Here is a 15,133-nt window from a genome sequence, read left to right on the forward strand (position 1 = left end):
TGAGAACACAGCTCCTAATGTTCAGATGAAATGGCTCCCTGGCCTCTGAAGTCGTTCCAGCCGTTAATGGCTTTTGTTGCTGGGAATAATCCACTCATGTTCCACCATATCCGGAGGGATCTGCATCTCCAAGACTCTTGCTGACCACCTCCCCCACATGTGATTCTCCAGTGAGTTGTGAGGGCTCTGGCACCTGGAAAAGCTTCTTTAACAAACCCGAAGGGTTTGAGCACAAGGCGCTAACACAGAAATGCCGTTAGAGGCCAACTAGCCAACAGAAAACGAATTTAAGCTACCTCCCTCAGAAAACATAAAAACAGACCACCCTACCAGTGAACTACCCCCTAAAACACTAATTTATGTCATTTTATGTTATTTTATATACAAAAGTGACTGGATTTCTACCAATAATTCATTTCAATAAGAACATCAACATGCTTCTAGTGGTGCCACTTAAGGCTGAACAGCCCTGCACTTCTGTTGACATTTTTTTAAATAATTTAATATCTAATTTGAATGTGTCCAAACACACAAATAAATTTCTTTTGCTTGCAATCCTTCACCTCCAACATAATTATGAACAATATTTGCATTCAAGATAGAGTGGTTCTAAAAACCTTTGGCGTGATCTATGTAACGATGAATGTACAGTGTGTCCTTAATATTCATAAGGATTTATAACACAGTGCGCACACACACAGAAGGCCAAGAGGCAACTCCTGCCAAGCCACCAAATTGCGGTCTAATTTCCCCCCAGTTCTTCTCCTTTTAAAGTTCCATAATGTAGATCAACAGTGCAAACAAGGAGGCCAGTGTGCTAAGAACCCACCAGAGATTATGGTTGGCAAACAAGAACAACACAGACCCCCATTCACTACAGGAGCCGCTGAAATTCTGACGGGAAAAATCAGCACTCAGGGACACCGGTATTTACTGTTGACACCAAGCTGAACAGTGTGAAGTCGGTCATATTTCCCTTGAACTAGATCAACACACACTATGGAAAATATTTAACAGCTATGTATTTAATGGCTCTGGTGGACAAATGTTAGAATAAACGTTCGGTTTCTTAAGCTACTATGTAAATTTCCCATTTGTGGGACTAATAAAGGATCACCTTATCTTACTATATGCTAGACACATCAAGGACAAAACTCATCATGTTTTTCTAGGAGTCAAATTTATGGCATTACGATTCAAATGAATCGCCCTACCACCAATGAATGGCTGGTGCATTAGATTGCAGTTAATAGCTAATATTAAATGATATTGCAAGTAATAGCTTTTCTGAAGCAAATCCATGAAGGTAGTGACAACATTAACATAATAAAGTGGACAAGGAGTGCAAGCACATGACAGAGTGGCTAAAGTGGCGAATGAACTTGTGTTAGCGTTTACCTGGCCATGCCCATACTGGCGAAACCTGCTGGGACTATGAGGACATCCAGGCGTGAGAATGGGTGCACGCCCAGGAGGGAGTAGGCAGCCTCCAGGCAAGCTGGGAGCAAAGGGAGCAGATGTGACTCCACCTTCTGCAACAGGCCGGAGGGAGCATACACACGGTGGGGAATAACGTTCTGGGCCCTGGTCACCACAGTGGCGAAGCGACATGGATATTCCATATGAGAGCACAAGCCTTCATCCAAGTCATCATCTTGGTTCCTCTTCTTCTCTGTCGGGTCCATGCTGGGTCCGCTCATGCTAGGGAAACAAGTGCTCATCTAAACTGCTGAACAGTAGGATGTATAGTAGTGTGTTTTCTTTGTACAAGGGATTTCACAGTAAATTGGGAAGACATAACTTGAACACTCCCACCTGTTGGAAATTTTGTAGAAATAAAAGAACTGATGGCAGTTTTTTTCAGAAGGCAGCCATGTAAAAGTTTAAATAGTGGAAACTATATTTTTTCCACTATTGTTTATAATAATGCAGATTTAGGATGAAATTCTTCACATTTGAAATTGAGTTCTGTTCCTCTTCAGTTACAGAGATATCATTATTGTATCTTACACAACTGTCCAGCAATAATCAGAATCAACAGATTCCTCATATCCTTGAAATTTTGCAGTGACTTCCACAACTATTTCTTAGAACAGGAGTGGAGGGCCTGGCCCATTAATATCATGTATTGGTTCAGAAATTGGCATGTTATGTCATGGAACATCTTTATTCCCAAAACAGGAATCCACATAGGCTCATCATAAGCTCCATGTGCACCACTCTAGGAAATAAACTGCATATGCACTGAATATGTGTACGTGCAGTATTTTTGAAACTGTACCTGGTTCCAAGCTCTGTACCTGGCAGTCTAGCCTCAGTCCACTGGCCCACAGCAAGCGTAAAGGTAGAAGCAGGCATCGGCATGGTCACATAGTAGCTCCAACATGCAAGGCCTGGACAGCAAGGAACACTGATCTTCAGATTAGGTTTACCAATCAACTGAATAACCATCATATAACCTCATATTATTAAGTAATCATAGAGAGTTCACAAGGTGCAGATGATCATATACTGTCACAGACCAACAATAACAACACTATCCCCAAATGTCTTAAACATTGAGTGTGCACTGTTATCTGAAACAAGGAGAACATGGAAGTAGGATTCAAGTCACCTTGCTGCGAAACAGTAGTGTAGATTTAACACCGAAGAACGTGTTTTACTTAACAGTTCATATAAATCACACCTACCAAAGTGAAAAGATTGAAACGTGAAACGAAACATTGACACTTTAAAATGAACTTATTTTCAGGCTATCGAGGATAGCAGAGGAGTGGGGTTAGGGAGAAGAGTTATCACTGCCTGCCAGTGTGCTGTCACATTACATCAGACTTCATCTCAGACAGACGCACACCACACTGACAGGAAATGTACAAGTACCTGTCTCATCTGACATGGGCGAGGCCTGGTTTTCTCCACTCAGGAGAACCACAAATTCACTTGGGGCTCGTACGCTGGCCTGCCACGTTGACATGGCAACTGGAGGCTCCTGGCATGGGAAGAGAGCTCTGTTGTTGATGGGTGAGCCCATGGTGTATACGCAGGAGCTAGAGAGAATTAGGTAAATAAATGGTTGGCTCATTCAGCTTGAAAGGAGGATCTAACATTTCATATTGTGTCCAGAGCGATTGCAAAAAAATTGTTGCAAGATGTATGGTGTGCACAATGCAAATCATTAGACAACTCAAACAAATACCGGTTCATAAGTGGCACCAAATTCTGGTTGGGATTCCACTTTGGCCAAGGGCGGCTCACTGAACAATTACTGCCACCAATATGCCAGTGTTCCCACACCTGACACCCCAGAAGTGGGGGCACAGAAAATCATGTGATGAATAATGCTCTTCACCATCTTGGCAAGCCACCCACCTGCCATCTTGGGCCTGAGTCCACCTCACAGAGCCCCCCTGAGGGCTTGTGTGGTACCAGATCTTGATGGCCGTGGGAAAGTCTTGTGGAAATGTGACCCCTTTCTTCCTGATCTGTAGGCTCCACTGGTCCGTGTGGAAGAGGAGGGGTTCTGCATGCTTTGGGGGCGGAGCCTGACAACACTTCAGGTAGAGTTCATGCTGCCGCTGCCAAAATGAAGCAGGGAGGGCCAACAGCCTCTCAACCAAAACCAGGGAGAGACGATCAAGAGGTAAAAACTTCTCACAGTCGCCAAACAAAGACCTCATGGCTGCCACAGAGGCCACATCTACCTCCTCTACTCTCAACACAGAGAGGTCACAACAGTCTAAGACCAGTATGAAGTCCTCACAAGTCTCATTTTCACTCCAGGACATGTCCGTGTCCCCCTGTTCCGGTCTGCTGTCAGAGGATGTCTTCTCTGGACGTTCTTCACAGGCTGCCTCATCCAAATCATGTGAGGCCGCTGATAGGGGTTGTATTTGCTGGAGGTCATTTAGCGTCTTTGCACCTTTTCCAGGCTCAAGGAACAGAGTGATGCAGCCACTGATAACCTCAGTCTCAAAATTAAGTACCAAGTCCAGCACATAATGCCTCACCAGCATGTGACTGGTGTTGGCCCGGAGGGGCAGGTCATCTTTGGTTGGGTCCTGGTCTCTTCCTTTATCGGGTTCCATTTGGAAAGTCTACGAAAGATTATTCTGGACTACTTTACTCTCAAGATGACTTTTTTTGCCTACTGTTCACCATGCCATGCACTCTGCAAAGGAAGATGTGAATAAGTAGGTTAAAAAATTTATGTTGACTACTCATGTTCTTAGAAACATACAGTATGCAATATACAATCCAAATGTTTAAGGTGATTTAAAACTGTCCTTGTTTTTTTATAGTGGACAATTATTACAACATCAAACAAAAACATGAATGTGTTAGCTGAAAATGGAAAATATCTGCATACATGAAGCCAGGCTCCTTATCAGCAACGGTTTGTCTTGAGTTCCAATGGAAGGCTGTGTTCACTAATGCACACCTAGCACTTTAAAAGGATTATTGATTATTAGAAAGGCCCTTTGCAATGACTGGAGGATATGGTGCTGTCTGGATTGTTATTTAGGATTGTCAGTGACAATATCTTATTTATTACAAAGGTTGTAATGTGTTATATTCATACTAACTTCATACAAGTACTAATCTAAGTTTTTCATCTTCAAGGTTACAAAGCTCTTAAGTGGGCCGATCAACAGCTAAAACAATCATATTATTTAAAGGTATCCCACACATTTATAGAGCGTATGGTACTCTTCGAGCACAGTACAAGCCAGTCTTGACCACCGCTTCCCCTTTTCTTTCAATAAGAAAGCTTATTGTTGCATTTAGGATATAAAACTGTGCTGCACAAACTCCACTCACTTGTACCAGATTTGAACTCGGCAGCAGGTTAGAGCTGGAGGCAGGACCGCCAAACCATTTCGTGTCAAAACCGGACCAAGTGCGTTTAAATCACCTTTCGTGTGAGTATTTACAACCCTTCTGTGGGCTGTAACTCATACGAGGACATCTGTCCCTGCCTGTCAAACAAAAAATGGCCTGCAGGGGCCGAAATAAATGATAGCGTGTAGCTTTGTACGATATAGCCGCACCGTAAGGTCTAGTTTTGTGCGAGTATTGCGTACAGCCTTCACCTGCTGGAAATATACCGGTGTTATGGCGTCCTGTGCTACCTCGTTGGAATTCCCTACCTTGCTAAATATACGAAGGTCATTTTTTAAATCTATCTATTTGATATCATCTGTCTTTTTTCACCAGTACGCAAATGATCTATACGTGTTGTGGTATTTTCACGGTTTGGATTACTCAATATCTACTTCATCCATTCTTATAGATAATAATACTTGCTCACTAACCAGGAATGAAGTAGAACTTTAGCACTGTGATAAAGACAAACTGTGACACACGTACACATTCAAAAGCCAACTTTATCCAACGTCCCACCAAGTCATTAAAACAAATCCCATTCCCACAACAAGAAAACCGCATAAAACACAATTCATGTTGTCTTCGGGTTTCCTTAAAATTCACCACAGTACGCGAGTAGGGTTTTTCAATGGGTAGCACAAATTGCTACATCACCTGCGCTTAAATGCAGTTGCTGCAGCTGCACGCGGATATGTTAGCATATGCCTGCGGTTACATGTCGTCAGAATAAAGAACGTCGAGGTCGTCAGGGTGCAGAAACGCCTGTCACCTCTGATGCACAGAACTTTAAAACAAACCTTCACCTCGCTGGCGCTACTTAACAGTTTCCGTCGCGGAGTATTCGCGTCACTTGCAGGCGACAAAAAGTCTTCTCGGTGGAAGCAACGTGGGTTGACTGCTGCAACATGTTTAGATACGCTAACAATTCACATATTCCTGGTCCGAGGTCTGAATCAAGTAAAAAAAAAAGGGATTTCATTCAACGAGCTATTAATTCAAAACGGATATATATCTGTTTACATTTTAGGAAGTGGGACAGTTTGAGATGACTTGCTTTGTTGCAGCTACTTGTTGGACTGTACTCTACATTTACGGCATTTGGCAGACGCCCTTATCCAGAGCGACTTACAACGTGTTCTATACGTATTCTATACGTTTAATAGTATGATGAATAAAGCGTGAAATTATTATCTGTGTATCTATATTACACGGATTACTCCAATACGTCTGAACTGACTACTTCTGTTCAGTAATTATACTGAATATATTTGTTTTAAGTGTTTTGTGCATATTTCTATTGTGGTGTCCTATGCTACTAAAGCCATTCACAAACGCATTTACCAGTTCAGTGCTGTCAACGAGATATTCTGTACTCTCAAAGCACCTCAGGATATATATACCCCAATTTAAAGGACAAACAATTCTTAACAGTTTTACAACGAATAAGGGAAATACGCATAATCGTTAATGAATGGAATAGACTTTACATATTTTTATCTAAATCTAAAACATACTGAACTATATTCACCAAACTTTAACCATTCCAAAGTATAACAATCTACTGCTTTATTAATTTACAATTTTTCATCACTACAACCTTTACGTAAAATATAAAGGCACTTGCAGCATTTACAAAACAATGAATTATTTATTAACAGACCCTATCACATACTCTGCATAAAGAGAGCTGTGTAGCCAAAATGCTCCAAGATAAAAAAAAAAAAACAGTATGTTGAGGTCCAGTACAGTTGGGTTCAGCAGGCAAGCATGGCGTTCGGATCCAGTACAGTCCAGTGTGTTTTGTCCACATTCAGTAGCAGGCTTCCAGTGCAGGAATTCTTCAGGAACTATCATCTTGGGTTCGTCGGAAACTAAGCCGCTTGATGGAATCCCTTTAATAACACAGAACAATTTTATTTGTAAGGATCCTCCTTTGTTACAATGATTGGTTATTTCAATAAATATTTTATAAATATGTATAGCACACTATCAACATAAATTTCTAATAGAAAATAGAAGCATTAACTTATTGAATGAACTACTGATGGTAAGTCATTCTGGAGAAGGGTGACTGCTAAAATTTTGTAAATGTTATGTAAAAATCAATGTATTTTCAGAGCAAAAACTACCTGGGCCATGACTGGACGTTTAGCAGTTTTGTAATCATTATTAGGATTATTTTGCTGATGCTTTCTTCCAAACTGAGTAAGTAGTGACAGGGACAGTCTCTCAGGAGGAACTCATGGTTAAATGTCTTGTTCAGGGACACAATCCTATCAAAATGGAGTACATAACTTGGGGTCATCTGGTTGATAGGTGAGTTACCTGTTCTCGAAGCGAGGCTTGATTATGGGTTTGTACAGCTCTGGGATCTTCCTCTCCAGCATTGGCCGCAGGTTCTCTTTTAGTTTGTTGTAATTCCTCTTCAGCTCCTGCTGGTACTCCTTCTGGTCTGAGGTAATAAGGCTTTTGTTCTTCTCAACAGCTTCTCCACATCTGAAATAGGTTTTAATAGGTTATAATCACATGCTTTATATTCTTTAAAAATGTGTATTTGAAGTGTTGATAATACATTGAAATATATTAAATAAAATAATTATTCAAGCTTTGTAACTCTTTTGCTGCTCTTTCCAATGGTCTCCCATACAATGATATAAGTGTCTTCAATAATTCAGATAATCATATCAAATCAGGTTCTGCTAATGTTTGGCTGGTTATTAAAGTTCGCATGACATGGAATTTTTGCTTTTTTATGGTATTAGTTTTATGGTCCCCTAATACTGTATCTGAAGTCTCTTTCTGAACTTCAGCCTTGGTACAGAATTACAGCCACTTTGAGCCAGTCCCACAATGAGACTCACCATTTCGGTGTCTTTAGCTTTAATGAGGAGACGAGGTGCAGCGTGGCCTAACATTACCAACCACAATGTCAGTTTTTTCAGAAAAAATAAAATTAACCCACATTTATGCTAATTTTTACATTATTCACAGAGCAACTGCAATGCTTCGTACATTCACAAGCCATGACGGTCAGTGGAGTTACTTTTTTAGGGGAGAGTGCAAATTTCCAGATCCAACTGTTTGAACTGAGAAGCAGAATGACCAAAGCACTCTTTACACTGTTCACCATTTCTAGCATCTGCAGGACCATAGACAGGCTTGGGGAACTCATATTAATATTAAATAATGTTAAATTAAATAAGTGTAATTTTCATGTCATGGGACCTTTATAGCTAGTGAGATATTAGCCTTCACCTCAAAATGAACTCTTTAAAACAGAGACGCAGCTTGTTGTGGTGGCGGAAGAGTTTGGGGTCTGTGGGAATTTCATTCAGAAAAACCTGAGCCACCTCTAAGGGTCCCTATGGAAGTATCAAAACAGAAATGTAACTCATTCAGAATAAATATAAGGAATATACACACATCTTCCTGCACATATGTGAATACCAGACCTGGTTGACTGTGGCTCCAACTGAGCCCTGAAGTACCATCTGTAGCATTTTTGCATCAGGCTGTTCTCTGTGTGTGGCCAAGGCAAGCTCTCGAGTCTTCTTCTGCATGTCCTCAATGGCCACCTCAATGGGTGTAAGGTCAAACTGCACAGAACAGATGTTGGTTTCATGAGTTACAAGAGTCCAATAGCACTGTCACAAAGGTTTCTCCATTCTCATTACCTCTTCCTTCTGAATGACGTTGATGCGGGTTTTGACATAAGGAAAGGAGTGCATAGTGGTGAGGATGGTCTTGCGTTTGTACTGCTCTTGAAGCTCTCCTCTGGGTTTCCCACTCTTGGTGAAGGGGGTGGTGTACATGAAACGGCGCAGATTGAAGTTCTTCTCAAATATAGTCAAGCGGTCTTTCAATTCATAGTCATCAAAGTAGGGCTCCACAAAGGTGATCTGGATATATGCCTGAGGACATAACATTATTGGTGTATGAAATGAAAGATGCTACTAAATCTAATTCTTATTCACTTTATGGTCACATGGTGGATGAACCCCTACAGTACAGGCCAAAGGTTTGGACACGCCTTCTCATTCAATGTGTTTTCTTTATTTTCATGACCATTGGTAGATTCTCACTGAAGGCATCAAAACTATGAATGAACCCATGTGGATTTATGTACTTAACAAAAAGTGGAGACCTGACCTCCACAGTCACCGGACCTGAACCCAATCGAGATGGTTTGGGGCGAGCTGGACCCAGAGGCAAAGGGGCCAACAAGTGCTAAACACCTCTGGGAACTCCTTCAAGACTGTTGGGAAAACCATTTCAGGTGACGACCTCCTGAAGTTCATCGAGAGAATGCCAAGAGTGTGCAAAGCAGTAAACAGAGCAAAGGGCGGCTATTTTGAAGAAACTAGAATATAAAACATGTTTTCAGTTGTTTGACCTTTTTTTGTTAAGTACATAACTCCACATGTGTTCATTCATAGTGAGAATAGTAAATGGTCATGAAAATAAATTGTATTTACATGCCAGGACATGCTGTGATTGATTAGAAGGCAGCAGAACATTTTCCCTTTAAAGCCATTTTAAAATTTAGTGTGCTTCTTTACCTTATTAGTGTCCAGTTTGTTCTTATCAACTGGTGCAGAGTCCTTTATCATTTCTAAGATGCCATCTCCAAAACACTCGCTGTAGAAAGACTGTGGGGCACAGACAATGATGGATGTAAACAATTGGGCATGTGGGGGCATGAAGTACCAATTTAGAGAATTCACCTCAAGTCTGTGGGAGATCTCTGGCAAGTGGGTGATGCCTGGCTCTTTATAGATAAACTCCCTTTCATCAAGGTCCCCAAACTTGCTTCCATAAAAGCCAACACGAAAATATGTACCAAACATTCTCTTTTGGCCCTGTAAAAAAAAAAAAAAAAAAACTCTTTAGATCCAAATGGATGAAGGAATATTTGCAAGTAATGCATGAAGGTGTTTGTTTTGTGGTTAGACAACAGGGTGGAACCTTTGTGCCTTAATGTCTGTTTTAAATCCTGATAAGATTCACCTTCTGTAGAATGTTCTCAAAGGCTTTTTTCAGCTTGTCGTGGGTGGAGGCCAGCCTCCGGAAATCTCTACGAGCCTCTAGAATGGGAATGATGATCTTATGGACCTCATTTACAGCTTCATACAGCCCTCCCTACAAAGGCAAATGCACAAAAACATGCACTTATTACATCAAAAAGAACTTTGGTCTTTCATTATGTGGCATAGGTGTTCACATGCTTTCGTTTTATGAATGGAGAATTGTGTATCCTACTATTAGAGTAGCATGGAGCATGGATGATCTTTGCCAAGGAGCATGAAAAAATTGTCTAAATGAACAATCACAAGAGGATCCTACTTACATTGCTGAGCAGCTCGGCGGCCTGCTCCAGCAACCCCACCAGTCCATTCTCTGTAAAGTAACGGCCTGAGAAAACACCATCCTCATCTGGGGACAGGATGTCATCAGATACGGCTGACTCTTCAAGTACATTGGAAGATATGTTCTGTGGAAAGAGACAAAATGGAAAATGTTTTTTCTTTGCCTTCTGTGATCCAAATGTCCCCCCCCTTTAAACGATTAAAGTTGCAATGAGTTGTTTTAAATGACTGGACATGGGTGAGCGCTGCACAACAGCCCTGCTTACCTGGAAAGTCACGCTGCCCACAGGAAGGTACTTATGGTCCTCCAGCATGCTGAGATACTCTGCCACCAAGGCAGCACTGTGTACCAGGCACATAGCAGATTCTGCATAGCATTTTCTGCCATTGTGCTTCTCTGCCATGTTCTGCAGCCATGTGAGACGCAGGTCTGGAGATGTCTGGTAACCCTTTGCGATCCTATAGTATTGTAATTAAGAATGTAATTAAGAAATAAAATTGATTAAATTAACCAACAATTCATTCTGTTATTTATACCTGATTCATTCCCATTATATGTCAGTTATATAATTAAGTCATATGTGTCTCTGTGCCTATGTGTGTGTCACCTGTACATCAGGTCCATAAGCATCTCAGGATCCTTCTGGAATTCCCTCATCTTTACTGTGTCTAACAAGATGTTGTTCAGGTTTCTTAATAATTCGTCTACCTGAGAACAGAAACATCATGTATATCATGTACACACCTATCATATATATACTGATTAACATCTGAAAGCATTATATGGTGCTACATAAGTACAGTTCCTCTGATATTCTCTACAACAAACTTCTATACAACAAACTAAGAAGAACACTGTGATGAAAATTTACACATGGTTACATGCTGGTAAGATTAGTTACTTATGGGACCTATAAATCACAAATGTAAAAGTAGAATTTCTATATTTCAGTTTTTAGAAGAGGACTTCAGCTAAGGCACCTTTCATGCCAAAAAGAATTGTCAAACAGAAGCTTGTGTGCGAGGTATTCAGGTCTAACCTGAGAGGGCAACTGGGTGCCCTGCATATCTGTGTCTTCCTCAGCATAGGCTAAGATGGTGCGGAATGATCTGCGTAAGTACTCCTCGTGGACATCTGAAGACTTCCCCACCAGTGACGACAGCGACAAAGTCACCTGCATCTTCACCCGAGAAAAGTTCTGCAACAGCGAAATCAAAGTGAGAGTGAAGTGATTGTCATTGTGAAACACTGCAGCACAGCACACGTTGCACACAACGAAATGTGACCTCTGCATAGTGAGCAGTGGGTAGCCATGACAGGTGCCCGTGGAGCAGTGTGTCGGGACGGTGCTTTGCTCAGTGGCACCTTCGGGATTCGGGATTCGAATACCTTCTGATAGTGGGGATTACCGCTAGGCCACCACTGCCACTGGCAGTGCCCCTAGTTATAAGATGTAAAGGCTTGAGTGATGCATTTACAGCATTTATCAGACGCCCTTATCCAGAGCGACTTACAATCAGTAGTTACAGGGGACAGTCTCCCTGGAGCAACTTAAGGTTAAGTGTCTTGCTCAGGGACACAATGGTACTATGTGGGATTTGAACCCGGGCGAGTGTCTTACCCACTAGGCTACTACCACCTACAATGCAACATTCCTTTGTGTGTGTGAGTGAGAGTGCTTACACTAGCCGTGCTGTAGCTGTATCTCATGATGAGGTACAGCGTGGCACACGCCTGGCTACGATTGTTGTCCACACAGCTGCTGCAGAGCTGCAGCACTTTCTTGCACAGGTCAGAGCACTGTTCTGCCTCCTCTTCAAAGAGCAGGTCGCCGAACTACAGGACACAATACATCTGTTAAATCCACCGTATATGCAAGTGCTGCCTTTAACTACAGGATTGTTTTATTATAATAAATTAGCCAATTAATTGAATTATTGCAGCACATATAGTGCTTGTCTAACGTATTAAGAACATATTATTTGCTTAATGTGCTATTGCAGTGTGTGTTCAGACTCCAGAGGTATTGTACCTTAACAATAAGGGAGCGGAGTGTGCTGAAACAGTGGGACAGGAAGGTTGTGCTCTGGTTGCATGTTAGACTGTGAAGCAGGACCCTCAAGACTCCGCCCACCACACTGTCTTTGCACTCATTCAGCGGCACTGCCTGGTGAAACATTGAATGTAAAATTTCTAATGTCCATGTGCAGCATTTACTCATTGGATGCTAAATTATCATTTTATAATGTGACATTATAACATTTGGTCTATTTTCTATATGAGGAATGTACCTGGACTATGATCTCCAGCAGGTCCAGCACAATGAGATTGGCCTCTGTAGCCAGATTTCCACTGATCAGTGCTTCCTGATCCAACTCTGTTTTTGATCTGAATAATAAAATTTTCATTGATAAAAAAAAAAGGTAGAGCATTGTTCTTTAACCTGCTCCTTCACCTGAAATCCTTCACCAACTCATCTATAGTATTATATACAGTTTTTAAATGACACAAGATCCCATGGTTACAGTACTGGACTATAAACTAATTAGGATAGCTAAGTGATGCTGAAATAATTTCTTTCATTTAATGCGCAGTTGGCTTTTTTATTTAATCTTGACATACACGACAAATAAAGTTTGGATGAACCTACTAAGATGGTGGCCATTTTGAAGAATCCAATGCAAGAAGAAGAATGTTTGATGAATGTGTATTTTCAAAGTCTTTTTACCTTCGTTGTCATTGTCCGTTAGTGACAGTGAAGTGATTGTCATTGTGATACACAGCACAGCACACGGTCCACACAATGAAATGTGTCCTCTGCATTTAACCCATCATATAACCCATCAGGTGGTTAAGAAGCATGTGAAATCCTGCTGTCAGAGCAAAAGCTCCCTGCTTTGGATTGACTCAAATTTTGAACTTTTTGTCTTGTTTGCTAAATTTGTTTAATATTAGACTGGACCATACAAGCCAGCCTGCAATACCCATGTGCATCAATGAGCCATAGCTGCCCATGGACACTAGGTCCTGACTACTCCAGATGAGGAAGAACTGTAGTTTTGGAAATGCCAGTCATCTAGACAATGAATTTTGGACCTCGTCAAAGATGTCCAGATCCTTATACATTTTATTTGCTTCCAACACTTCAACTTTAAATGGAAAAGGATCTCTTGCAGAACAGTACATATCCCCTCCCAAATGCCATCATAATGAGATGATCAATGTTTACCTGTCAGTGATAATTATGATATGGCTGATCAGTGTATGTTTGTTTTCAGTAAACTAATAACATTTATTAATAATAAAGTTTACTTTTCTTGAATCTAGCACAGTATCACAATGAAGTTGTTTTGTAGAATCCTGTGCTGCACTGAGTCTCACTTGTCTTGCCGATCGTTGGTCTGGCGCCACTGAGTAAGATCCTTTCTCCAACGCAGGTTCTCCCGCTGGCCAATTGTGCGGTCAGTACCTGTGAAGGGAAATAAACACGGAATGCATCTCAGTGAAAAACATCTTTTTAATGATCTCAGAATGTACAATACCAGAATGTAGCACATTTGCTGCTGTACACAGCATGTCAGTGAACCACTCTCACAATCCCACCGCTGAGCAGTGTGACACTCAAATTGGATGCTCAAGTGAGATGAGAATTTTTCCAAATACCAGTGTCACTGCTGAGAAGAGCAAGGACCATCACATTGACAAAACCTGACTACCGATGAAGGCAAACAAGGTGCAACAGCTAGATCATAGTCTCATAGCATGCAAGGTGGCTGATTGTTTTGTGAAACTGTACTAGTTAATCTTCATATGTGTTTGTGCAGCTCACCCCCGACTCGTTTCATCATCTCCCCTCGGGCTCCCATGCCACCCAGCAGTGCTTCCTCCAGGCGAGCTTTGGCCTGTTGAGACTTCTGCAGTGCCTGAGTGCTCAGCTTGTCAGAGCTCTGCTTCCCCTGAGACACACAGACACGAGGGACAGACCCAAATTAGAGGTGGCAGGAAACGTGTTCACATTCCAGCCCACCACAGACAAGAGCATGCACAGAATACCAAAGTTCTCTCTGGATCGTTACCCTGTACTCAAAACAAGACACACAGATGGTCAACAGCTCCAGCAGGCGGTTCAGCTGGGAGAATGGCATGTCCAGCGTCCATTTCTGGATCAGGCCCTGGTCCGCATTCTTCATGATCCATAGGAAACACACTAGCAAGTTCCGACTGGTCTCTGCTGACAAGGTACTACTACCCTTCACTGCCTGAGGATACACAAGAGAATGAAAATGACCGAGAAACAAAACAGAGAAGTATGCTGAAGCGTTGCAAAAAACAAAGACAATTAGACACATTATGGTAAATTAAAAACTGACCAATACCACCTGAACATTTAGCGTCAGTAATCGAGGCATTATGAAAACAAGAAGGTAAAAGTGAGTGAGCAACTAAAAAGAGAAATATACTCAGCACACGCTTTCCCAAAAACATAAAATGACTATAGTGAAACTTTTAAGAAGAAGTACATAATAAAGCGGCCAAGGGATATCCATGATATACCTTTTTTTTTTTTACAGTTATTGTATTTGTCACAATTAAATCCTTTTTAGGAGTAAAATTGCAGTAAAACTGATCATTTTTGGCTGAATGTGATTGAGTTGAACCCTTACCATAGAAGTCATCGAGGCCAGAGCATTTCTCGTTAATGTGTTGAAAGGGTTTCCTGCGATTGCCATGGCAACAGATTGATTGATAGGGTTGACGCTGTCAATGTCCTCCTCTGGGTTGTTGGCTTTGCCTTTTCCTCCACGTGGCTCTGAGACTGTATTTACATGTGTGCACAAATTTGGTCAGGATTAACTACAAAACATGTATATGAAACACACAC

The 15,133-nt window shown here is 41.5% G+C and overlaps 2 protein-coding genes across 14 annotated transcripts in view; both read right to left on the reverse strand.

Moving 5' to 3' along the window:
• Window positions 1-5,814, reverse strand: part of aopep (aminopeptidase O (putative)) — a 45,775-nt gene extending 39,961 nt beyond the window's left edge. For 4 of the 11 annotated variants that reach the window (XR_003749159.1, XM_028972842.1, XM_028972833.1 and 1 more), the window contains exons 1-5: window positions 5,539-5,724; window positions 3,370-4,168; window positions 2,881-3,047; window positions 2,282-2,393; window positions 1,399-1,701 (exon numbers count right to left, since the gene is read on the reverse strand). Coding sequence is in view for 10 of the 11 variants with exons in the window: in XM_028972842.1 (XP_028828675.1) it covers window positions 1,399-1,701; window positions 2,282-2,393; window positions 2,881-3,047; window positions 3,370-4,085 (1,298 nt within the window). In the remaining variant the exon portion in view is untranslated. The other 7 variants (XM_028972783.1, XM_028972799.1, XM_028972814.1 and 4 more) reach the window with 7 other exon arrangements.
• Window positions 5,815-6,428: 614 nt separating this feature from the next.
• dock8 (dedicator of cytokinesis 8) overlaps window positions 6,429-15,133 on the reverse strand; it is a 28,891-nt gene continuing 20,186 nt past the window's right edge. For all 3 annotated transcript variants that reach the window (XM_028993903.1, XM_028993893.1, XM_028993914.1), the window contains 19 exons: window positions 14,916-15,067; window positions 14,328-14,510; window positions 14,081-14,207; window positions 13,633-13,720; window positions 12,543-12,639; window positions 12,284-12,418; window positions 11,935-12,087; window positions 11,291-11,449; window positions 10,859-10,959; window positions 10,517-10,709; window positions 10,232-10,375; window positions 9,892-10,023; window positions 9,609-9,743; window positions 9,444-9,533; window positions 8,559-8,795; window positions 8,337-8,480; window positions 8,140-8,246; window positions 7,210-7,380; window positions 6,429-6,776 (listed from right to left, as the gene is read on the reverse strand). In XM_028993903.1, coding sequence (XP_028849736.1) covers window positions 6,725-6,776; window positions 7,210-7,380; window positions 8,140-8,246; window positions 8,337-8,480; window positions 8,559-8,795; window positions 9,444-9,533; window positions 9,609-9,743; window positions 9,892-10,023; window positions 10,232-10,375; window positions 10,517-10,709; window positions 10,859-10,959; window positions 11,291-11,449; window positions 11,935-12,087; window positions 12,284-12,418; window positions 12,543-12,639; window positions 13,633-13,720; window positions 14,081-14,207; window positions 14,328-14,510; window positions 14,916-15,067 — 2,600 coding nt within the window. In that variant the 3' untranslated portion in view covers window positions 6,429-6,724. The remainder of the gene's footprint in view (window positions 6,777-7,209; window positions 7,381-8,139; window positions 8,247-8,336; window positions 8,481-8,558; window positions 8,796-9,443; window positions 9,534-9,608; window positions 9,744-9,891; window positions 10,024-10,231; window positions 10,376-10,516; window positions 10,710-10,858; window positions 10,960-11,290; window positions 11,450-11,934; window positions 12,088-12,283; window positions 12,419-12,542; window positions 12,640-13,632; window positions 13,721-14,080; window positions 14,208-14,327; window positions 14,511-14,915; window positions 15,068-15,133) is intronic.

This window comes from Denticeps clupeoides, chromosome 1 (genome assembly GCF_900700375.1).
Source record: "Denticeps clupeoides chromosome 1, fDenClu1.1, whole genome shotgun sequence".
NCBI classification, from domain to species: Eukaryota; Metazoa; Chordata; class Actinopteri; order Clupeiformes; family Denticipitidae; genus Denticeps; species Denticeps clupeoides.